The sequence below is a fragment of the Glycine soja genome, chromosome 16 (genome assembly GCF_004193775.1).
Source record: "Glycine soja cultivar W05 chromosome 16, ASM419377v2, whole genome shotgun sequence".
Lineage (NCBI taxonomy): Eukaryota > Viridiplantae > Streptophyta > Magnoliopsida > Fabales > Fabaceae > Glycine > Glycine soja.
The window spans coordinates 9,151,506-9,176,556 of record NC_041017.1 but is presented as its reverse complement, the minus strand read 5'-3'; the positions used below and the strand labels follow the sequence as shown (position 1 = coordinate 9,176,556).

Sequence of the window (25,051 nt, the reverse complement as noted above, 5' to 3'; positions counted from 1 at the left end):
TTAAAAAAAAAAAAAAAAAACTTCTATTTCCGTTCTCTAAACCAAGCATGACATTAATGATTGAAAATTGTTGGAGATTATACAAATTTGTGGATTCCGTGTCTTAATGACTCGTGATTTTATAATCAATAGTATTTATAAAACTGTGCAACCACCAAACAATATTCCACCTGTCACAAAACTAGACAATAGATTTAATACTCATGTCATCGATTTGAGAATGCATGATTCCAAATAATTACAACATTTTGCACAAAATTGGAAATTATAACAGCATACTAAAATGAAGGTAATGTACAAGCAGCAATCGAAGGAAAATTTTACATAAAAAGTCCAAGGTAAAACTGTAATTTTATTGAACTACTAATCTCTGTAAGTGATCCAGGAAGACCTCAAAGCTAACATCATCGGTAAAGATAATATCCCCTCCAGGATTATAAGATTCAGTGTTATAAGTAGCAGAAGGGTTTAACTTTGCTAGTAGAAATCGAGCCTGCACGTGATTAACATGGACATCAGTACAGGAACATCAGACATCTTAGATTAACAGAAAACAAATGGAGAAAGTCAAACTAGAAAAATACAAATATGCATAAAGCCAGTTCAAAGCATATGGGCCACATCTTAAATTACAGCCATATTCCAAGGAACAAAATAACTGAATTATTCTGAGCACGTATAAACAATTTGCTTAGTGAAGGCCTTCGATAAAAAAACTGATAGGTGAATTGTCTTTTTTTTCCTTGCTTTGGATCTTAAGGAAACCATTACCCACAGAAAACCAGGGCATGAAAAGTTCTTCCTCACCCATAAATTTTAATGCAAGCTAGTCAATCATTGGACCTCTGAGTGGCTAGGAAGGGTTTATACATCAGTTACTTAAAGCAAATGAACAAAGCTGCAATTCATTATAATGTTGTCAGTGTGTGAAAGAGGTCCAATGATTGACAAGCATGCTTAACCTTAAGAAAATTTTAATTTGTATGTAAGAGTCTATTATTGAAAGCAATCAATCCAAGCCATGGAGAACCTAGAAAGTACATAGCAAATTTAGAAATGCATATATTTAAACAGGTAGAAAATTCATAATATATCCTTTAAATTATAATTCTTATTATTACAACTGCATAAATTATTAAAAGAAATTATGATATTTCGGGGAGAAAGACAAGAAAAAATTGAGAATACTTGGAGTTCTTAGTGGGTGTACATGTACAGAAGTGCTGAGTGAAATACAAAAAGAGGAAAACGAAAAGAAAAAATTGAGAAAAATAATTCCGGGAAGATGTTTTATGAAAAAACAATGAAAAGGGTAATTAGTTAGTAGCAATGAATAAACAACAGTAGCAAGCAAGCCAACTCTATTGTATATTTGTATTACCAGATGATCAGTGGTAAGAAGGAATAGAGGGTAACCTGAGAGCCATGCTGATCACAAACAACCAGGCGAGGCACAGGAAATCTCTCCTTTATTATTAAATCTGAATCATCATGAGGAGCTAGTAGCAATTGAGCAAATGCCTGCAAAATATAGTGACTTAATAAAATATATTGTCAAAGTGAAGGTAAGAGCATTGGTGACGCAGTGCAAATTCCAGACATTATGACCTCAAGAAAACACTGATAGAAGCTTACAAAGAACTGGGAATGGTGTCCGAAGACCAACTCCAATTATCAAGTTGGTTTGACACAGGCCATAGCACGGATATTGGATTTTGCATTCAAGAGTTAAGACATGAATGACAAAAAATCAGAAAATAAAATAAGGCTCAAGTAGTATAAAACTGATTCCCAACTGCAGCCAAGGAGCTGCCATATTTATTAAAACCTTGCAATGCAGCAAACATAACCCTATACCTGAAAATATAAACTTAAGCCCAAGCACCTTACTGAATTTAATCTTAAACCAATATGATCAAGTAAAGCCCATAATCTACAATAATTTGTCCAGAACACTGAAATTAACAAAAATACTGAAACAATTTCACCAATGATTAATCTTACACTTTCTTGGTGATATATTGACCCTATTAGTTGGATACTGTAATTCTCCAACAAAAACCTCAGAACAAAACTAAATAGAATAACTATTCTGAGATTAGCTATAGCATTTTCAAAGAATACCTGATGTTCCGGTTCATTATGATATCCAGCCTTACGCCACTGAGCAATGGTTGAACCATGAAAAATGACAACAGTGAAAAATGAATCCAAAAGCAGGATCTTATCTGCCGCAATGGCCGCAACATCAAGAAGAGCTGGTTCAGGACCAGCATGGAATGAATAACAAATCAACGAAGGCTGAACCATGACAACAGAATTTGTAACATTTTCACGGTTCAGTATCATTCTAAAGTAAGCAGTCTCATCTGGGCTGTTGTTAAAGACCTGTGATAAATATAATTAAGGAAAATAAGTAAACATTGAAGTACCAAATATCACTGGCAAATATCACAAACTTATATAGCTCCGACAATACACAACACATACCTGAACAAATTGAGAGCGTCGTAAATGAAACATAAATTGAGGGAATATTGACAACCTGGGAGACAAACTGAAAGAAGATGGAGTGTCTTTTTGAAATTCCCCAAACCGAGAACACAAATTTATCAATGCCTTGTCCAACCATCTGATAGGATCGAATTCAGCCTGATTCCAGAATCACATCATTACAAAACATTACAACATTAAAAGAGCACAAAACCAAATCAAGCAGATAAGTGAGAAAGAGATAAGCAGGTTCTCAGTTCTCACCACTACAGGTGTGTGACTGTGTGTCATGTGTATCAAGTGGCAAAGAATACTTCTGAGACTCTTGATTCTTTATGTCAATGTACTTTTCAACTATACAAAAGTATAATGGGTTTCAATTCACTGTAGTTCTTGTTTCTTTTTATTAGAGTAATGTACAGAGAGTTGCAGTATTCAACTGCACTCTCGGTTAAAGTGAGTTAGTTTACTACTTGAGTTTGTTAGTTAGTTGTTATAACTAACTTTTCTAGCCTACATATACCAAACTGTACTACGGAGTTCAGTGGCTTAATATCATTTTACCCTTCTCTTTACTGACTTTCTCTCTCTCTCTCAAATATCTCTCTTATCTCTTTTATGATTCTGTTAGATATCTAATATGGTATCCAGAGCTTGGTGAGATCTTCCATGGCTTCTCAACAGAATGCGTTTCTCACTACCTCCTCCTTTCCTAACTCAATTTCACACAAACTCGATGATTCAACTCTTCTTCTCTGGCGTCAACAAGTTGAGCCGATTATTAAATCTCATTGCCTTCAGTGATTTGTAGTCAATCCTCAGATTCCGTTATGATTTCTTTCTCAAGATGATCGGAAGCAGGAATAGAAAATCCTGAGTATGAAATGTGGGAGCAACAGGATAAAGTTCTCCTAACGTGGCTTCAATCAATGCTCTCTATGCTGATTCTCTCTCGAGTGCTCGGATGCGCTCATTCATACAAAGTCTGGAAGCGGATTCACGATTATTTCCATAAGCAAACGTGAGCAACTGCACGTCAGCTTCAAACACAGCTCCGATCTATGACGCTTGGAGTCAAGTCGATGCATGAGTATCTGTCGCAGATCACAGCCATTTATGATTCCCTTGCTTCAGTAGGAAGTCCAATTATGCTTCAGGAGGATATCGATTCTATCCTTGAAGGTCTCTCTTCAGATTATCACTCGATCATTGTGATCATTGAGAGTAAGTTTGAACCTCAGCCTATCATACAGGTTGAAGTGCTTCTTCTCACTCATGAAACTTGTTTGAACAAGTTCAAACAATCTCTCTCTGAATCTCCCTCTATCAACTACACGCAAGCTCAAACAGTCCCAAACAAACAGGAACCTGAAAGTTTTTCTAATTTCCATGGAGGATCTAGTCACGGTGGTGGTTTTGGTGGCGGTTTCAACTCCAGTGGTGAAAAAAAAGGAAACCCCATGCCACTTTTCATGCGGTAATGTAGTTATTAGCTGGGTAAACTCAATGTTGTTGGATTTTTTTTCCTCTTGCACAATTTTATTTTAAAATTTCAATTAACAGAATAATTTCAAAATACTTCCATACATACTTTTTCTGAATGTGGTATCTATATCTATAACATGCAGTAATTAATTATAATGCATTTTTAGTTCTGTAAATTAAGTTGCACACACATGGAGGGGATCCACTTATTCAAGGAGAAAGCATTTTCAAACTTGAACATGATTTTCCTGGTTTGTGAGACACAGTCACTGTTATCAGAGACCAAGTGATAAGATCAATTCCTATCCAAGAGGGAGACAGTATTATTGAACTAAACTGAAAGTGTTCTTAAGAGGAAAATAAGAGCATAATCTCCCCGATATGGAGGAAATCCCATAGCCCAATACGTATATGGGCTTGGAAATCCCATTTCTCTTTCCTCTAATTGTTTCTCTGACTCGCCTCATTGGCGCCTCCTTTCACTTTGGACCTGTGGGAATAGAATTGTAGGTCTTTGGGCTTGGAAATGAGAATGGGAATGGGCTGCCCAGGTGACCCATAACCATAGCAGAAGAATCAACTGACCAGAGTCATGTTCACAATCACCAGTTGATTTGGCTGGTTCATCCAACAGGATGGACCAGATATACAGTTCAAAAGGGCACATACAAAGCCCACAGCATGAAAAAGACGCTGCCCATGCCACTTGGCAGGGGTATCAACAGGTAGCAGGAGTTCATTAAAGTCATGAAGTGCAATAGAATTTTGCCTAAATAATCAACCATAGGAATAAAGTCGTCAGGGGGCAATAATACTTATGAGGTTTTGGCAAACCCCATACAAACCTTATGACACTCCCCAATAATTCCACATGTCTCGTGAGCGTGAAGAATATGCATCCAAGAGGAATGAATAGTGAATTTGATTATGCTACAAAGTTCGTCATTGATCTTATTCCACTCGGGGAGATTAGCAACTACAACAAAATTGGGCTTCATGGTGAGGTGGTCAAAATAATCTTGTGATCCTGTCTGTTGAGCCAAAGCTTGAAGTCAAAACCCAGGTATAATGGATTGTCCAACTTGTCAATATACAACAGAACACTAACATAGTTGGTAAAAATAATCATCTCAGCCTTGGGAGGGCATCCAGATGTAGAAGTAAAACCCACCATGGGTCAGCATCAGCAAACCTAGGAGAAAATAAACCAACAGCCCCAAAAGTGAAGAGAAGAGTGGTGCAAGACCCCAAACAGACAAAGTAAACACAGATCAGACATGAGCAAGCAGAGATAAGTCTGGCCGCATTAGCAAAGGCCAGAAAAAAATGACCCACACAGCCACACATGGCTGACAATGCAGTGAGGAGGAAGTCACAGCCTAGATGCACATATAAGCATGTCACAGCCCAAATGGCCACGAAACTCCCAGGGACAACAATGTTGATCCTAGTGATGATGTCCAGAAAACACATTGAAAAAGTGGTCAGAGCAGGGAATAGTGCTAAACATCTGAACAGGAGAAAAAGGGCAGCTGGAATGAGGCACATGGCCAGGAACGAAGACTGAGACCAGAAACTGGAGAAGGAATACAGTTTCCAGAAGTAAAAAAATCACCAAGGACAAACCATGCAGAAAGAGACAAATACATGTGTCCAATATACTCACCGGAGGACTTTATTTATAATGGGAGACATAAATACAATGGATAACAGTTATCCTAATTACCGATTTGCCATAATTAGATAGGGCTCATAATATCACCAATTAAAATATTTACATAATCTCTAACACCCATGAATGTGTGATTTATCAAAAATTTAATATGCAGGGTCAAGATAATATTTCGTAATTCAACAATAAGGTATATTAAATTTTTATTCAACAAAAAATTATGAAGCAAAGTAAATGTTCATGACTTCAGCAATAAGTGGATCCCTTCCACACACACGCACACAGCAGGTTGATACATTTATCCAAATACAACATAAGTGAAGGAAACATCCAGCACTAACCTCTGTTTCCATTTTAAAAGAGACTTGGCGTGCCATGACTATAGCAGCTGCTTCTTGGTCAAATCCAGCAATCAAGTCCTACATTTTAGACATACATGATATAGAAACATTGAAAAATTTCAGAAAATAAACAATGAATGAATAAATTTTTATAATTTCAAGAAAGGAATAGAGTACTCAAGTTACTTGAAAATTCATCTCATGAAACAGCAAACCACCATAAGCACTGATTATCACACATAAAAGGCTTTGAAGACCCCACATCGTCTAGGTATATGGGCAAACTACTCTACAACTAGCTTTGAGGAACACCCCCACCTCATCTCAAGCTAGCTTTTAGTTAAACTCAGTTACTTATAACTTGGTATTGGACATGGTATCAAAACTTATCCAGCGTTAACAATGGGCCACCTGCAATGTCTAATCCAACAAACTACATGCTCCAAATATCCAATCCAAGCAGCAAAGGGTGTGTTAAGATCGCACATCATCTTAGCATATAGCCATAGTACTCCTTTTTTTTTTTTGGTCAGCAAAGATATATATATATATATATATCCAAGTACCAGAGGTACAATGATTACATAAAGATCCAGTCAATTGGTTCCATAAATCAGACTAACAACAGTCTCGATGGGAACCAAAATCTGGGAAGTAACAGTATTATAAAGCTACCAGAAACCTATGGCTTCTACCCTCGGCTAATACACAAAAGCATCTCTAAGATTAGATGACCAATGATTATAATGAATTACAAAATCTTTCTCGAAATTTCGAAGCCATGTCCACAATAAGAATATAGCATCCTCCATCAATTTATTGCCATTGAAGGTGTCATTGGAGAAAATGATCTTGTTCCTCAGCAGCCATATAGACCATGTAAAAGCCAACCACCAACACCTCCACCTATTAGCCCGAATTCCGTCAGCCACAGCAGTCACATGTTGGGAGAAATGTTGCCTTGGGTTCTGCAGAAAAGCACTAAGAATATTCACCCATGACATAGATTCCCACCATATAGGGAGAATTTTGCTGCAGTGAAGGAATAAGTGTGCTGCATTCTCCTCTATGCTCCTACAAAATGGGCATCTTGAATCATTAATTTCCACCTGTCACCTTCGCAAATTTACTTTAGTTGGCAGTCTATCTCTAAGTAATCTCCATGCAAAAACTAAAACTTTGGTTGGGATCCTTAGCTTCCATAGTTCTTCGAAAACTGCATCATCATTCCCCTTTGTTAGATCTCCCTTCAACACATCATAGGCACTTTTTGCTGAATATTGGCCACTTGGATCTGGTTTCCAAGCCCAATCATCCCTTCTATTAGGTTGAATTTGGCTGCCTACCACATCATTTAGGAAACTAGCAGCCATAGTTAATTCACTGTCAAACAAGTGTCTCCTCCATTTGAAATCCCACTCCCACCCTGTGTCTTTATGAGCTCCCATCTGCTGAATGAGCTGATTCTGTTGGCAGGAATTGAGGTATAACCTAGGGTATTTGGCTAGTAATGTTGCCTCACCATCAATCCACCTATCCTCCCATAACTTAATTCTATCACCACACCCCACCCTCCACACCATTCCATTATGAAAAGCATTTTCCTGTTGCGGATGGTGAAGAGCCATTTTTAAATCCCTCCACCATATGGAATCATTAGTATCTCGTGATGCTTCATCTAAGCTCCTACAACCACCATACTTTGACTCCAATACCCTAGCCCATAATTCTCTATGATTTTGGAATAAACTCCATTTCCATTTGCCAAGCAGTGCAAGGTTGAAGTTGTTGATGTCCTTGATTCCCAACCCCCCTTTTTCTTTTGGAAGACAAATTGTCTCCCATTTGACCCAAGCAATCTTGTTTTGGTCAAGTCCACCACCCCAAAGAAATCTGCGTTGTATGCACTCCAACCTTTCCACCACCCTTCTAGGAAGCCTGAAAAATGAGAAAAAATAAATGGGAATAGATGTTAAGACTGACTGTATAAGAGTAACTCTCCCCCAAAAGATGTCTTTGCTTCCAGTTTGCTAATTTCCTCTCACACTTATTGATGATGGGATCCCACAGTTGACACCGCCTTGGGTTTGCCCCAATGGGTATCCCCAAGTAAACAAAAGGAATGGACTGGCTACAATTCAAGAAATCAGCTGCATTTTGCTTCCACGATTCTGGCATACCAATTGCTCCAAAACTGCTTTTTGCAAAGTTAATTTTGAGACCTGATGCAAGGTCAAAGGTCCTCAAGAGGACTCCCATTCACCAGAATCGAAACAGCCGCAGATGATAAGCACCCCTCAATCCATTGGATCCATTTGGGGCAAAAACCCATCCTTCTCATCATGTATTTCAAAAACTCCCATGAAACTGAGTCATATGCCTTCTCATAATCAACTTTTGTTAGAGAGAAGTCTTAAATTCAGTTAGTTTTCAGTTAGTTGTAAAAACTGTTTGTGGTTACTATTAGCTGTCTCTTCTTAGTTAGTTAGTATGCTGTGATTCTATTAGTTACTAACAGAATCAGTTAGTAATTGTTAGAGTCAAAGTTAGGCCTCATTGTGAACTCTGCTCTATATATAGACCTTTGTTGTAATCATCAAATCAATAATGAAAACACAATTATGATTTCTATCAGTTCTCTATCTCTCTCTAAATGTAACATGGTATCAAGAGCCTTCTGATTCTTCCACAAGCGTGGCAAGATCCTCCTTTTCTTTCCTCTTTCCTCTTTCCTCTGAATCTTCCCTTCTTCAATGGATTCCCAACCTCACACACCTCGTACACCACCAATCTTGGCGACACCCAACTCAACAATCACACCTCTATCTTCTTTCAACTACAAGATTTCTGTCAAATTAGATGCAACAAACTATCTTGTATGGCTGCAACAGATTGAACCAGTCCTAAGGGCTCATCGCCTTCATCGTTTCTGTGTCACTCCTGAGATACCTCCTCAATACGCTTCGGAACACGATCGCCTTGCCAATATTGAAAACCCAGCTTTCAGCAATTGGGAATTACAGGACCAGCTCCTCTTAGCATGGCTGCAATCATCTCTTTCCCCTGCCATTCTTCCTTCTGTCATTGGTTGCAAGCACACATTCCAACTCTGGGAAAATATCCATCAATCCTTTCAATCGAAAACCAAGGCTCAGGCGCGACAATTGCGAACTCAGCTACGCACCACGAAGAAAGGATCATCTTCAATTTCTGAATTCTTGGCAAAAATCAAACACATTTCAGATTCGTTGACATCAATTGGTGAGTCTGTTTCCCTTCAAGATCAACTTGATGTGATTCTTGAAGGTCTTCCTAATGAATTTGAAAGTCTCGTAACCCTAATCAACTCAAAGATCGAATGGTTTGATTTAGAGGAAATTAGGGCCCTTCTTCTGGCTCATGAGCAGCGATTGGACAAGGCGCGTATCACTGAAGAAGCTGCATCCCTCAATTTTACTCAATCTCAGCCAAATTCAAAAACCCCCAATTCTGTGAACCCTAATTCTGCGACAGAAACCCAGATTGCTCCTCAAGCCAATTGGACAACTGGGAACTCAAATTCAGGCAATTACGACTCTCAAAACAACAATTTCAAGAACAACAATCAATCTAGAGGCCGTGGAGGAAGAAATGGCCGTGGCAATCGTGGTGGTCGTGGGGGTCGTTCCACTGTTCAGTGTCAAGTCTGTCATCGCACAGGCCATGATGCTTCCTACTGTTATCACAGGTTTAATGCTGCTTATGGAAGCAATCAACCTTATGTTCATGGCAACCCTTATCAGTATGTAAGGAACACTACACCAAATAACAACAATTGGGCTCAAAGTAACCCTCAGTGGCAGCACGCAGCACCTCAGGCCAACTTCACTGGATATGCACCTCAGACCAATTTCACTGGTTATGCCATGCACCCTACCATGAACAACAATCTTGACACAGCTGCTACTCAGCATGTTACTCTCATGCAACCTCCTCCAGGCTCTGCTCCTCCTCCTTCTCACCTTGAGCACATATTCCTTGGCAATGGTCAAGGTTTGCGTGTCACTGGAATTTCCTCTTATGCTTTTCCTTCACCTTCTCATCCTCATCATACATTGCATTTAAATAATGTTTTGCATGTTCCTAGCATCAACAAAAATCTGATCAGTGTTTCAAAATTTGCATCTGATAATAATGCATACATTCAATTTCATCCATCTCACTTTGTCATGAAATCTCAGGACAATGATCAAATCTTGCTTCAAGGAAAATTGGACAAGGCTGGACTTTATCCCATTCACTCTCAGTCATCAACTACTTCTAGTCTCTCTTCTAGACACCATTCTGTTCATTCTATTGTAACTAGTCACAATGACTTGTATTTTCAATGGCATCACAGGCTAGGCCATACAAATCTAGACACTATGAATAATGTCTTGAAATCATGTAATATGCCTACATTCAATAAAAACAAAACTGATTTTTGTATCTCTTGTTGTCTGGGCAAGTCACACAGATTGCCTTCCCAACTGTCTCAAAGCACTTATAATTCTCCTCTTGAGTTAATTTATTGTGATTTATGGGGTCCAGCCCCCATGCAGTCCTCTATGGGCTACAAATACTACATCTCATTCATTGATGCTTTTAGCAAATATATTTGGGTCTATTTTCTTCATGACAAATCAGAAACACTTACTATTTTCAAACAATTCAAAGCATTAGCTGAATTACAGCTTAACACTAAGATAAAAGCCATTCAATCTGACTGGGGGGGTGAATTTAGAAGTTTTACATCATATCTCAGTCAGTTAGGAATCATTCATCGCATTATCTGCCCTCACACCCACCATCAGAATGGTGTGGTCGAAAGAAAGCATAGGCACATTGTGGAGATGGGCCTCTCCTTACTCTCCCACTCCTCTCTCCCTTATCATTACTGGGACCATGCTTTTCATACTGCTGTGTACATCATAAACAGACTCCCTGCATCTCATAATCATTGCATTCCCCTCAAAGTTCTATTCAATAATGTTCCTGATTATAACTTCCTCAGAGCCTTTGGTTGTGCTTGTTATCCTCTTCTAACCCCTTACAACAATCCTAAGTTCCAATACAGGTCAAAAGAATGCATCTTTCTGGGCTATTCTACCAGGGGTTACAAGTGTCTTGACAATAAGTCTGGCCGCATCTATATCTCCAAGGATGTGTTGTTTAATGAGAAGCACTTCCCTTATCAAATCACTCCACCTACCACCTGCTCTCCTAACCAAACAGTCACATCAGCAGCTCCCCTTGGAGTTGTCAACCATATTCCCCAACAAACTCCTCACACACCAAACAATCTCACACCAAACACACCAACTACCTTTCCCAGCCACACATCTTCACCATACATCAGTGCCTCTGCCTCTCCAACTCCAACCTTACCCTCCACAGCTTCCTCCACCATTGATCCTAACTCCACTCCCACTTCCTCTCCTTCACCTACAACCAACACCCATCATATGCTTACAAGATCCAAAACTGGCCATCTCAAACCTAATCTCTTTCCCACAATCAATCTAACAACCACTGAACCAACCACTGTGCAGCAAGCTCTTTCATCTATCCACTGGACTGAAGCTATGCAACAAGAGTATCAAGCTCTTCAAGCTAACAAAACATGGAGCTTGGTACCTCTTCCTCCTCATAAAAGAGCCATCGGGTGCAAATGGATTTTCAGGATCAAAGAGAACCCGGATGGTACCATACACAAATATAAAGCACGCTTGGTCGCCAAAGGATTCAACCAGAAATATGGTCAAGATTACAGTGACACCTACTCTCCAGTGGTGAAACCAATCACAGTGAGAACTGTCCTCACCATTGCTCTTACCTCCAAATGGCCCCTTATTCAACTTGATGTCAACAATGCCTTTCTTAATGGGCAACTCCATGAAGATGTCTACATGCAACAGCCTCAAGGCTTTATTCAGGGTGAATCCACTCTTGTATGCAAACTTCACAAGGCAATATATGGTTTAAAACAAGCCCCAAGGGCTTGGTATGAGAGTTTGACAAATACTTTCATCTCCTTTGGTTTTCAACAATCCAAGTGTGATCCCTCTCTTCTCATATTCAACAAACATGGCTGCTGCCTGCTTATTCTCATTTATGTAGATGATATAATCATCACGGATTCCTCCAACACTGCTATTAACCTCATTGTGAACAAGTTGAATGCTACCTTTTCTCTTAAGCAGCTTGGCACTCTTGAGTACTTTCTGGGCATAGAATGCAAGCTTACTCCATCTGGTGCTCTTCATTTATCTCAAGCTAAATACATTAGAGATATACTTCACAGAGCAGGCATGGAAGACTGCAAAGGGATTTCCACTCCTTTACCTGCAAATCTTAAGTTGTCCAAAACTGGTGCTGACCCCTTTGACAACCCCACTCTGTACAGAAGCATTGTAGGAGCCCTGTAGTATGCTACAATTACCAGACCTGAACTTGGATACTCAGTCAGCAAGGTGTGTCAGTTTTTCGCTCAGCCACTGGTCTCTCATTGGAGTGCAGTCAAAAGGATCTTAAGATACTTAAAGGGCTCCATTGATCATGGTCTCACCCTTCTGCCTGCCACCACCAGTGCCCCTCTCAGCATTAATGCTTTCTGTGATGCAGATTGGGCCTCTGATATTGATGATAGGAGGTCCACTTCAGGTGCTTGTATCTTTTTTGGTCCTAATCTTGTGTCCTGGTGGTCTAAAAAGCAAACTCTGGTTGCTAAATCTAGTGCAGAGGCCGAATACAGGAGCCTAGCACATGCTGCATCTGAAGTTCTATGGCTCCAGTCTCTTCTCCATGAGCTCAAAGTTCCCATCCCTCCTCCAGTTATCTATTGTGACAACCAAAGTGCTGTTGCTATTAGTCACAACCCTGTGCTTCACTCCAGAACGAAACACATGGAATTAGACATTTTTTTTGTGAGGGAAAAGGTTCTGAACAAGTCTTTGGTTGTTTCCTACATTCCTGCACAACTCCAAGTTGCTGACATACTCACCAAATCACTCAGCAAGCATTTGTTCTACAACTTCCGCTCCAAACTCAGAGTACTTAGTACTCCTGAGCTTGTGGGGGGAGTGTTAGAGAGAAGTCTTAAATTCAGTTAGTTTTCAGTTAGTTGTAAAAACTGTTTGTGGTTACTATTAGTTGTCTCTTCTTAGTTAGTTAGTATGCTGTGATTCTGTTAGTTACTAACAGAATCAGTTAGTAATTGTTAGAGTCAGAGTTAGGCCTCATTGTGAACTCTGCTCTATATATAGACCTTTGTTGTAATCATCAAATCAATAATGAAAACACAATTATGATTTCTATCAGTTCTCTATCTCTCTCTAAATGTAACAACTTTGAACACAAGGCAAGGTTTTTGACTTCTCTTAGCTTCCTCCACCACTTCATTTGCTATTATGACACTATGCAACAAGTGCCTGCCTCCTATGAATGTAAATTGTCGTTCATCTGTCGAGCTTGCTTCTAGCAGATCCATTCGGTCAAAACCAAGTGAATTTTCTTCCCACCAAGGCGCATCCTCTACCTCCATTTCATCAATTCATTCATTAAACTCCTTAATGTTATTATCCCCCTCCCCACTCTGACAATGATCCAGCCTCTTTGATGGACTTCTTACATTGTTGAAATCACCCAAAATGCACCATAGTCCCCCATTGTGTGAATTTCTCAGCTGCTTGATATTTTCCCATAAGATTCTTTTATTCTGAATATCACATGGTGAGTAAATGCTAACAATATGGACTTGCTAGTCCTCCTTAAGCCATTGGCCTCTCAGCAAAATAAAACCTCCTCTAATGACTTTGCTTTGTAGTTTGAAAGTTTCTTCACTCCACATACATAAGATCCCTCCTGCTGTGTTAGATGCAGGCTGCACTTCCCAACTCACTTCAGCATCCCCCCACAATGCTTGGCATATGCTCTTGTCAATGTTCTCCTTCTTTGTCTCTTGGATACATATCATATCAATATGTTCTTCCTTGATCATTCTCCTAATTGCAGCCCATTTTATCCCCCTCCCTAAACCTCTGACATTGTAAGAGATAATATTCATGGGGTATGACTTCTATCTCCCAATCTCTCTGCCTCCTTCCTATCTCAATCCTCCATTGCCCTTATTTTATTGATTATCTCCCCATGTTCTATCTCACATGTTGCCCCCAACTCTTGAGCCATGTTCCATATAACTGCTACCTCCTCCAACTGATTCTTCCCATCCTTTTCATTCACCATTTCATGCTGTACTTGTGTGCATTCCTTTTGAACTTTGGGTCCACTGTATGGTCGTTATTTTTAATTGTGAGGTTGTGTCACAAAGTTCCTCATTTGAAGAGCCCGAATCTTCCAGTTGTTGCTGAGTGCATTCTTTTTTAGTTGTGGGCTGCTACTAATAAGGCCTTTTGGTTTAGTGGGGGTGTGGATAGGAAAGCCCAACTCACTATTACCCACTCCTTCATCCAGATGCAGATCTCGTGTCTCCTCCCCAGAAAAATCCTGCACCTCTGCCACGTCATCTTCTTTTCCATCTATTGTATTTCCTTTTTTGTGAAAAAAGTTTGCCTCCTCATTTGAATCCTCTCTGTTGCTGCTGAGTGCACTCTTTTTTAGTTGTGGGCTGCTACTAATATGGCCTTTTGCTTTAGTGGGGGTGTGGATAGGAAAGTCCAACCCACTATTACCCACTCCTTCATCCTGATGTAAGTCTCGTGTCTCCACCCCAGAAAACTCCTGCACCACTGCCATGTCACCTTCTTTTCCAGCTACTATATTTCCTTTTTTGTGAAAAAAGTTTGCCTCCTCATTTGAACCCACTCTCCCGACAGCCTGTGCTCCATACATTTTGCACCTTTCTTTGACTGGGCTCATCTCATTTGCCACCAACCCCTGACGTGCCACCTGGTCTTCGTCCTTATCTATGCATGTGACCGTTACCCTCGGGTTAAAGCAGTTACCCAGCGGACTAAGGTGTATGGTTAGACCATTGGGTATAGCCGCTGTCCCGAGGTCGTCTCTCCTGATACTGAAGTCGGAAAAGGTCCGTCGTCGGCCAGCCGTGTTTGGCGGCACCGTGATGGCTTGCGCCTCGTCGTCGTTGTATGGGGCACGTCTCATTCCTGATACCGACGTTCTGATACTGCTGTCGTCGGACTTGACCTCCTCCGACGACCACAGAACACTCCTTCGCCGGCAGTGGCATGTCTCGATGCTTTGATTGTATTTCTCCACTACCTGAACCTTGTACACCTCCCCACCTACGTATACAGTTATCGTGTGTTGTATTGCGGGGCTCCATGGAGTGCGAATGAGCACTCGTGCTCTGTCCACCCTTCGAGCTGCGTCGACATCGTCATCGACATCCACCAAATCCCCGATAGCAGCGACAATCTTTTGGATGTACGTCTTATCCCAAGCTAGCAAAGGAATTCCCCAACATTGGACCCAAGTTAGTCTTTGACCCATACGTAGGCTCGGATTCCATTTCTCCAACGAGTAGAACATGGACTCTTCTCCCTCTCGTGCCTCCTGCATCATTCTTTCGGCTTTAGCATCCGTAAGCCCAAGTAACAACACCATGTCATCCCCCATGTACTTCGGAGTTATGTCTGCTCCGAAATCCCACAATGGGTCGTCTTCAACTCTATCAAACCACGCACGGTTTTTCAGCCGCCCTACCCAAGCTTCACTGAACCATTTCTTGTCATTCAGTGATATGTCAAGGTGTATTGATGATAGGGAGGGGACACGGTTGTGATGCTGAATGTGTGTTTCCTTCGATTGCCCAACCCCTCGCTTGTTTCTGGCCACCACTGCCACGTACGAGGTCGAAGCTGGTGTTGCGTGAGGTTGTCTCCAATATGCTGCTGTATTTTGATGTTTCTCCTCATACCTCTGTGGTTTAGGTTGTGCCGCTACCATCCTCGCCATGTCTCTCCCATACTTGGGTATGTTAACGTACATCTTCAGTCCGTCGATGACCATTTGGTCCAGCTCCCTTGCTAGCTTGTGTGCGTCCTTCACTCCTTTGAATCTAGCAAAATCGTATCTCCTGCCGTTTTTGTTTTTTTGCTTAGAGATGAAAATCTCCCTCACATCACCCCACTTCTTGAAATGATACCACAGGTCCTTCTCTGTGATGTCCTCAGAAAATCACGTGAAATAAAATGATGATACGTCCTTCTTGTCCCGCCAATTTGCTCGATTGTAGCCTTGCTGTTGTTCATCCATGTTTCTGGCGTGTGTCCGTCGAGGATCCTCATGGAAGCTCACTCTACCCCTCACTCTTGCCTCACCTCTACTCCTAACTCTCTCCCACCCACTATTTCTCTCTCTGTTACTTCTCTCTCTACTCATGTTTCTCTAGTGATTCAGAGTAAATGATATACGAGAAAATGCAGACTTGTCCATAGTACTCCTTAAACTGAACTGGGTAAACTTGCTCCTTTTGGGGGTTAAATTAAGCTCAATTCATTCTCAATTATAAAGACAAAATAAAAACTGGACAAATAAAATTTACAACAATTTTGGTATAAGAAATAAGAATATCAAGCCTCATAAAACTCACACCCATAAGATCATCAGACATCTCAAACCTTGCACATCTCTTGAGCCACTAAAGCTAACTTAAAGCCCTTCTTCCCTCAAGGGTTCCCCAATGCAAATACACAAGCAACCTGTAGCAAACTCTCATTTTTTTGGATAAAATACCTTTAAATTCTTAGCAGATAAGAGGTCCTGGTCCTGGATCATCATACCTCAAAAATGACCTCAGCTTCCCAAATACACAACTAAATTAGTAATAACAATGGTCATCACTTCACAAATACAGTAACTCCATTGCTCCAAACATTAATTGAGAATTTACCATGTCCTCCCATAAAAAAACAACTCCAAATTGATGCTGATATAAATTATATTATACTATTATTAGAATTTGGGTAATTCAACCCAACAAAAACTAGCCTGTAAAGTGAGGATTGTCCAAGTCATACCTCTAGTTGATGTGAGATCTCAACACACACCCTCACACTAGGGACTGGACTGGATATCTAGTATGTGGACAAAAGCAGGTGGCCCAATAACAACACCCTCTCACACCTAGGTATAAGCATCTATAGCATAGACAAATACAAGTTCCACAATAAAGAATTTAGGATTAACTCTCATACCATCATAGAATTTGGGCTTCAAACCTAGCTCAACTCTACAAAACAAGCTTATAAGGTGGGAACTGTCCAGGCCTTATAAGGGCTGCTTATAAGGTGGGAACTGTCCAGGCCTTATAAGGGCTACACTTGCCGTACCTCTGGTCAATGTGGGATCCCAACAGCTACCATCACCTACTTGGAATCTTTTCTCCATTTTTCCATGAGTATAGGAAGCCAATGGGTACTAAATTTTACAGTCAGAACTCAGAAGATTATAGAGTTTGGGCCGCACCAGAGTCATTTTGACAATGAGGTGGGAAATAACCTGCTCACATGGCATGAGATCAGGATCATGCAGTAGGGGAATCATAAGAAAAGAAGATAAAAAGCAAGGCATGGAATTAGTGAGGAACTAAGAAGAACAGGCCACTCGGATTGCCAGGACTTTATGTATTTTCGTTCATTCCTGAGAATTCTAAATTTGTGAATATTTAATAGACCCATTGATCTGATATCACCTTCAGTCCTACCAGACATCTGTTCAGGAGAGGAGATACATAACTCGGTTTCTGTGTGCTGAGAGAATCTGATCCAGTTCTTTTACAATATAACCCAACACACTTTTTGCACCACTACAGGATTGATTATAACAACAATCCAACTTATTGCCATATGGTTGCCCTACTTCCTAAGAACTCTGCTCCAGTTAAATATTCCCAACCATCCACTACAAAAATGACTAGAAAACAAGAGAATCATGATGAGTCCATTTACAAACACAAAAAGAACAAATTACAAATACTTCATCCCAAAGGAGCAAAGCAGCCCATTTGCATATCATACAAGGAAGCAACCTACATTAAGAAAATAGTTCTTAAATATCAACCCATTCACCAGTTGTCTTAACTTCTCTTCAACTCCAACATCTAGACAAGGCACTTACCAATCAACTCAACCAATTTCCCCAAAACAACCAATGAGCTTCCAACCAACAAGAAGCTAACCAAGGGAAGAAACGGGTAGAAAAAGTAAATAAAAGAAAGGCTTTGATTTGCTTCTTAATCTATATATGTAATAAAAAATGTACAGTGCATCATTCCAAAACTATTATCACTTTTGCAATTTGAAAACTCCAAACAAATTGTTTTAGTGATGAATGCAGATCAAAAGAATCAGGTATAATGAATCAAAAGGTTGCAGATGAAACCTTACCTGTATACTTTCTGGTCCAGCAACCCATCTACGTGAAAGGGTCGTAACCCGTAATCTCATTTGCCCACTGTTATTCTGATAACTGAAGCAAAACATCTGTGATGAGTGAGAAATATTTTATGTACATTACCATAACAGGCAAAAGATTACTCAAAGCAGGATTAAGATGGTTTTCATACTACGTCAAAAATTGGAAGTAAAATTGATTGCTTGTGGACTGCATTGTTGCATCAGGAGTTTCCTTCCTCACAACGTCGAAAAATAGACACAATGATGTGGATTTGTCAAGGCCACACATCTTCCATGCACTTGTACCCCCTTGACCAATAACAACATCTGAGCATAATGGGCCTTTCTACAGATACAAAGAAACAGATAAGCATCTATGTTGGGGGGATAAGTAGCAGAAAGAGGTGAGATCTTCAAGACATACCTTTTCAAGAGATGCACAAGGGCCAATAATACCTTGGACTTTCAAGTCCTTAGAGCAGTTTATCTCAAATATTCCACTGCGAATAGAAGTTAGATAAGAAATAAAAGTCAATATATAAAGGAAAACATGACAATCAGGGCTATCTATACTAACTGTTAAAAGAGTTTAATATGTCTTAGAACTTGGAAATTGGAATAGTATACATTTGTCGTAAGGCTATGTCATGGTAGCATTTATGGTCTATTATCCAGCACTAACTAGGTGTCAGAGCTTGGTTCTTCTGATACGTAAAAGAATGGAGCTAATTAAGTCAGGCAGTTAGAAGCCAAAGGACATGCTGGTTAGCACCAAAATATATTGCTGGCTAGAACCAGAGTATACTTAGGGAACTGGTACAACTAAAAGTGCTGATTAACTCCTTCACATTCACTGTTTTTCTTTTGGTTAGAAAGCATGTTTCTACTAAACTTGTAACAAGCTTAAACTTAAGAGAGAGTATTAAAAGATATATGGATTAATAGTTTTATTGTTAGATTGCTTGGGGGCTAGTACTAGTAGTACTAGTGCTTGACCTAAGTATTAGTACAAATAGGAGTTTAAGGTTATGAACTTATGATATTTTATTACATCATCAATAATATATTCAATGTTAATATAGTCAGCGGTCTTTTTTCTCTGTTAGGATGTATAATGAGAGTGAATAGAGTTTAGTTGGTTGGTTAGAAGAAATTGGTTATAAATATGAGAAATAAGATTGAGATTTGGGAGATAGCATTCAATGAATTTGATAGATTGCGTAAAAGAAAGGAGAGATCCTTTGTGAAGGGAAAACCCTTGGGGAGAATTCTATTCTTTATCATTTGAACAAAAATCAACTTGTTTTCCAATTTTAAGCAATTATACACTGTACACTAATCACACAAATGTAACTATAATACTATTTAGTATTTAACTAACATAGTAGCTCAACTAGCAATAATAAATTTATGCATAGAGTTATCCTTATTACATCAACAAGAAACACAACTCAGGAATATTAGTATATCAGATAACAAAAATAAAAATGAAAATCTTTAAAGACTTACTTTGAAGATAGACCCAAATCATAATCACCCGATTGGAAAACACGCTTTAGTGAATCCTTGAACACTGAATGGCCAAAACTTTCAGCAAGTACAACAAGGCCTCCGGTTCTTTCAACAGCTGTTTTAAGTTCAGCAATTCCAACCTGGAGGATAAAGTAAAGAGCAGAAATTTAATATTTTTTAATAAATGAAAATTATGCAAAGTAAAACAACCACATGCAAAAATTTCTATGAACATTTATCGAAAATGAGTAATAATGCATTTGTCAGCCTATATAGACCACTTAAAACTATAAAGCTTAGCGTCACACAACTTCACCAGAAATGAAATCCGATAGCATAGTTAACAAAATGATCCACTTTTTTTTTTATTTTATCCATAAAATCAACCAGGGATTTCAGAATATGGGAATTATGAATTTGGACAATCTAATTATTAATGATAAGAGGCATTAAACTGATGGCTCAATGGCAGGATCGCCTCAAATATCAAACACCACTTAAGCTTCATTTAAAAATAATGAATAATGATTGAAACAATTCTTTTCTATAAAATTAAAATTTAACAAATAACAATAGAAGAGATTACAGGCCAGAAAGATCAGGAATCCTCCTAAAAAAAGAAAACAGGGGGAAGAAAAAATCAACTTGGCCAAAAGAAAATATGTTTGCAAAAAAAAAAATCATAATCAGTCTACTCAGAGACAGATGTTTCACATCATTTTGTTTACTAGTTCTAGTTCTAAACAATAATATAAAATAAGTGAACTGTTATAAAAGTCATCTCCACGGAATCTTTTCTTTTCATAGCATAGAATATAATAGATATCAGTATTTTTAAGGACTGGAGAATAGCAAGAGATGAAAAGATTGTAGCAGTAAAGGGCATGTTTCATAGCCATCTTCCTTACATTTTTTTGCTGCTACTTTATGTTTATGGAATACATTGTTCGCCCTTTTCATTGAGTGCTACATGTGCCCTAGGTCCCTTGACCAATTCTTGGTTACTAGCATTAATGATTTGGATAGAAGTACAAGTAAAGCGACTAAATTTATATGCAACATGCAATTCTTGCTACAATTTGAATCATTTGTTTAAGCACAACACTAATATTTAAAGTTCATTAAGGTCTTAACCCAACCATTATTATTGAACAAAAGATGCAAGGACGTTATAGCACCAAGGTTTGACATACAGCAGAAACTTCTGCATACCCCCCTTCAGAACATTAAATATATTCAAGAATGGGAAGAAGTAAATTACAAGTTAAACCATCATTACAAACTCTTGATTACACTGGATGTACCTGGAAGTTGGACAGTCATTTAAATATTATATGCTTGACAAAAACTTAACAGTGAAAAGTTCTTTAGGTGGAAAACAGACAAACATTAGTCAACTTATAAACAGGCAAATTGCTGTGTACCAACCAGAAAGGGTCAGTTGATAAAAGTGAGAACATTACCTGATCAAGAGCACAAGCAAAAAGATCTAGTACATGGCCTTGATGAACAAGCTGCTTCGAAAGTCCATCATAGAATTTCACACAGTTATGGTAATGTGGCACAGAATCTTTATCCAGATCCTTGTGAGAGCGAATCGGTTCAGAAAGTTGTTTGGATACAATCTGCAATATGCAATAGTTCATATAGAGAGAATCAGCTTAATGCCATCAACCAATCAAGTGAGACGGAAATCATTCTTGCCCATGGTATCAAGAGAAGGAAACAAATAAAAACCTGAAAGCATGATCCTACAACTCATATGAAAGTAAATGTTAATTCATACAATTATGTTTTTATTTTATATTTGTAGGCATTAAATATACAGAAGCTCTCTCGGACTACGTAGCACCAACATGTCTGAGTGTCCAAGATGTGTCACAGATGCAGACACTTGTGTGAAACACGTATGAAACATGTCAGTCACTTGGTCATAGAGACTATAATACCAAATCATGATTCATGAACCAACAATAACAAAAACTTAAGCTGTTAAGTGAAGGTGCATTAGTTTTATTCGTTCACAACGATTCTAGCAATAAATATAACATTACCCATAGGTGGATTTAGCATGCAGGTAATTTCTGTCCAGAAAGTTAGATATCTCTATATCAAATACCTACAATTCAAGATCTGATTTGGTATGTAAACTAAGCATCCATTTGGATTTCAGTTAAGCCAACAAAGCAAAATTAATGGCTCCTGTTGTCTATGGCACAAGATGTGAGACTAATTTTAATTGTAGAAAATTTTCTGCTGTGACCAAACTCCTTTTCACCACCTCAACAAATTGGACACCAAGTAGTTAAAGACATTCCCGAGGCATTTAAAAAAAGGGATTCATTGTACTTGCCAGTGAATGCCAACATAGCAAATGCATCCAAAACTACTAAAATATTTCTATCTAGATTAAGAGAAATTGCTAAAGAGAATCGGGGGAAAGTATAACAGAGGGTGTGATATACTCCAAAAGAAACCAAAAGGCTGAGAAGGGACAAAAAGGAAAAACCCACACAAGAAACCTCAGTTCAGACTACTCCAAAATCATAAGATGAACTGAAATGGAGCTACAACTGCCATCATAAAATAAAACTAGATAACTTCATCAAAAAAGAACTTCCAAATGTAAAGGAAGATTCTAAACTACAAGCCCAAAACAACTTTCCCTTACCCTCAACACAAAAGTCAAATTCAAAAGTTCAATAAAATCCTATTTAAAAGTTCATTTCCCATACACCCATCCACAACTCACTGTAATGACTAATCTTTGTAGTTCCTTCTCTGCTCCCTTCATCATATTCTAGCTCTATGGCAATAAAAACACCTCAACAACCTTACCAACAAATTAACCAGTCTTTACCCCCAATGAGTCAAGAAAATATCATTCATCACAGAATTAACTTGCAATGCCTACTCACATATTGGACACTTTTTTCCCCATGATCTTTTCACTTTGACTGAAAGACATCACATTTTGAGCAAATGGACAAGAGAGAATTCCTTCTATAATACAGACATGAATAGAAGGATCTAAGTCTAACGTATAATCTTGTCCTTAAATCTTGGAAGCCAAAACTAAAGTATAATTATTAACCATTACCTCAGCATTTTTTGCTTAAAAGGTTCCTTCACTACCAGCCTAAACACTCCATTGATCACTCCTTTGCTCATCATGGTTTACCCAGATAAAACCACAACAACTAATTTTAGAACTCATATATTGCCACATATATAACTACAACATTAAATAGCACATTGCCAAGCTTATACATAACTACACAAGCTTCATGAGTAGCTCTTACAGGAGCAGGTCCTTCAGTAGCTGGTCCTCCAATAAATGCCATTATTCTTGCAGCAGAGCCAGGGACACATGCCCCCAACAAACTCGCCGCAATACTCAGTGCCGTGCTGGTGCACCGAGCAGCCCGCTGATCCGCCGGCACCGCCCAAGGATCCTTCTGCAGCTCCTCCAATACCTGCCAACCAAACCACAAACAAACCACACACAAATTAACATGAAATACACTCAAAATTCATTTCATTCCACTACAAGTGACACTCAACACACAAATTAACACCAATACAGTCCAAATTCATTCCATTCCACTACAAGAGACTCTCAACAAACATTACCAAATTGAGAGTGGAGACAAATTAACACCCAATACAGTTATACACTCCAAATTCATTTCATTTCACTACAAGAGACTCAACAAACATTCCTGAATTGAAAGTGAAGTGCGCACACACAAATTGAAAACCAAATACCAAGGTTTCGAAAACAGTCTGTGGCCACGATTTTGACCACAACATCAAGGTTTTTGGAGTCTCTGCAGTCATATCGCATCTACAATGGAGACTGCATCAGCCACACTTGTCTTCAATTTCCTCACAACATCAAGCATTGTGATGAAACCAAATACAGTCCAAATTCATTCAATCCCACTACAATAGACACTCAACAAACATTACTGAATTAAAAGTGGAAAGCCAAGCACACACAAATTAACATCAAACATATACAGTCCAAGTCCATTCCATTCCACTGCTATACACACTCAACAAACATTACCGAATTGAGAGTGAAATGTAAGTGCAGACACACATGTTAACACCAAACAGATACAGTCCAAACCAAATCCATTCCATTCCACTGCTTTACACACTCAACTAACAATATCAAATTGAGAGCAGCAAACGTGCGCACACACAAATCCACACCAAACACACACACCAAAACCAACAGCCATTACCGAATTGAGAGTGAACTCGCACTCCGACGCCGGCACGAGGAACCGCGAAATACTCTCCGTAGAGAGCCCGTCCCTCGCGCCAGCGACCACGCCGACCGCCGGGCGCGGCTTCTTCGCGAAAAAACTCATCTGCTCGAGCAACTGGTCCTTGGTAACATCCTTAGATCCCTTGAAAACGTAAGTCTTCGGCACCGCACCGAACCCTAATTCGTGAACATGAGCAAACATCCCGAAGGTAATGAGTCCAACGAGCGAGTTCTCAGGCAAAAGCTCCACGGCCTGGGCTAACGCCGAGCGCAGGAACCCGATCTCCTCTTCGATGACGCACGTGTCGACGACGAAGAGGAAGACTGGGGGCACGGAGGGGGTATTGGTGGGGCCCACGGCGTCGGAGTTGTATTCGACGGTGGTGTACTGAGGGAAGAGCTCGGCGGGGAGGGAGTCGTCGGAGATGGATGCGTAGTGAGGGGGGAAGTGGTTGCGTTGGAAGCAGAAGGGGCAGATCCAGATCTTGGCGGCGAAGTCGACGATGCAGAAGGGGTTGAGGACGGAGCGGCAAGTGCGGCACCGGAGAGGGGAGTAGTTGAGGAGCGGCATCGAGGTGAAGTGCTTTATGGGAGTGTAGACGGCGGAGACGGGGACGACGGCGTTTTGGGCGTCCTGCTTCGTGCCAGGGATCACGTTCCACGGCATTCGCACGCCGTCTTGGGATTCGAGATCCAGAAATTCGGCCATGGTGAAAGGGAAGGGAAGAAAAGTTTCGATCTGCTGCACTGGAATGTGCAGTTCTTCTGCTTCTGCTTCTTCTTAGCGAATGCTTGATCAGTGTCGACTGAACAATAGTTTATCCTAAGGGTGATTTTGATTGGTTGGTTAATGCATAGCTTAACTAACAAGTGA

The 25,051-nt window shown here is 39.7% G+C and overlaps 1 protein-coding gene across 1 annotated transcript; it reads right to left on the bottom strand.

Annotated features, from left to right (window-relative positions):
- Positions 1 to 102: 102 nt before the first annotated feature.
- On the bottom strand, positions 103 to 25,051 carry LOC114390888 (protein transport protein SEC23-like). The gene is made up of 12 exons (XM_028351805.1): positions 24,152 to 25,051; positions 23,201 to 23,374; positions 21,362 to 21,523; positions 19,896 to 20,038; positions 18,811 to 18,886; positions 18,557 to 18,732; positions 18,378 to 18,459; positions 5,992 to 6,069; positions 2,491 to 2,652; positions 2,125 to 2,388; positions 1,417 to 1,521; positions 103 to 493 (listed from the first exon to the last, which is right to left on the bottom strand). The coding sequence occupies exons 1-12, from the start codon at positions 24,884 to 24,886 to the stop codon at positions 353 to 355; spliced, it is 2,298 nt and encodes a 765-aa protein (XP_028207606.1). The 5' UTR covers positions 24,887 to 25,051; the 3' UTR covers positions 103 to 352.

Coding starts and splice junctions, on each gene's coding strand:
- LOC114390888 (XM_028351805.1), bottom strand. CDS start 24,886: ATGGCCGAATTTCTGGATCTCGAATCCCAAGACGGCGTGCGAATGCCG. Junction 18,887..19,895: donor GATTTGGGTCTATCTTCAAA/GTAAGTCTTTAA, acceptor TTCTATTCGCAG/TGGAATATTTGAGATAAACT. Junction 2,653..5,991: donor CTTTTAAAATGGAAACAGAG/GTTAGTGCTGGA, acceptor TTCTGGAATCAG/GCTGAATTCGATCCTATCAG.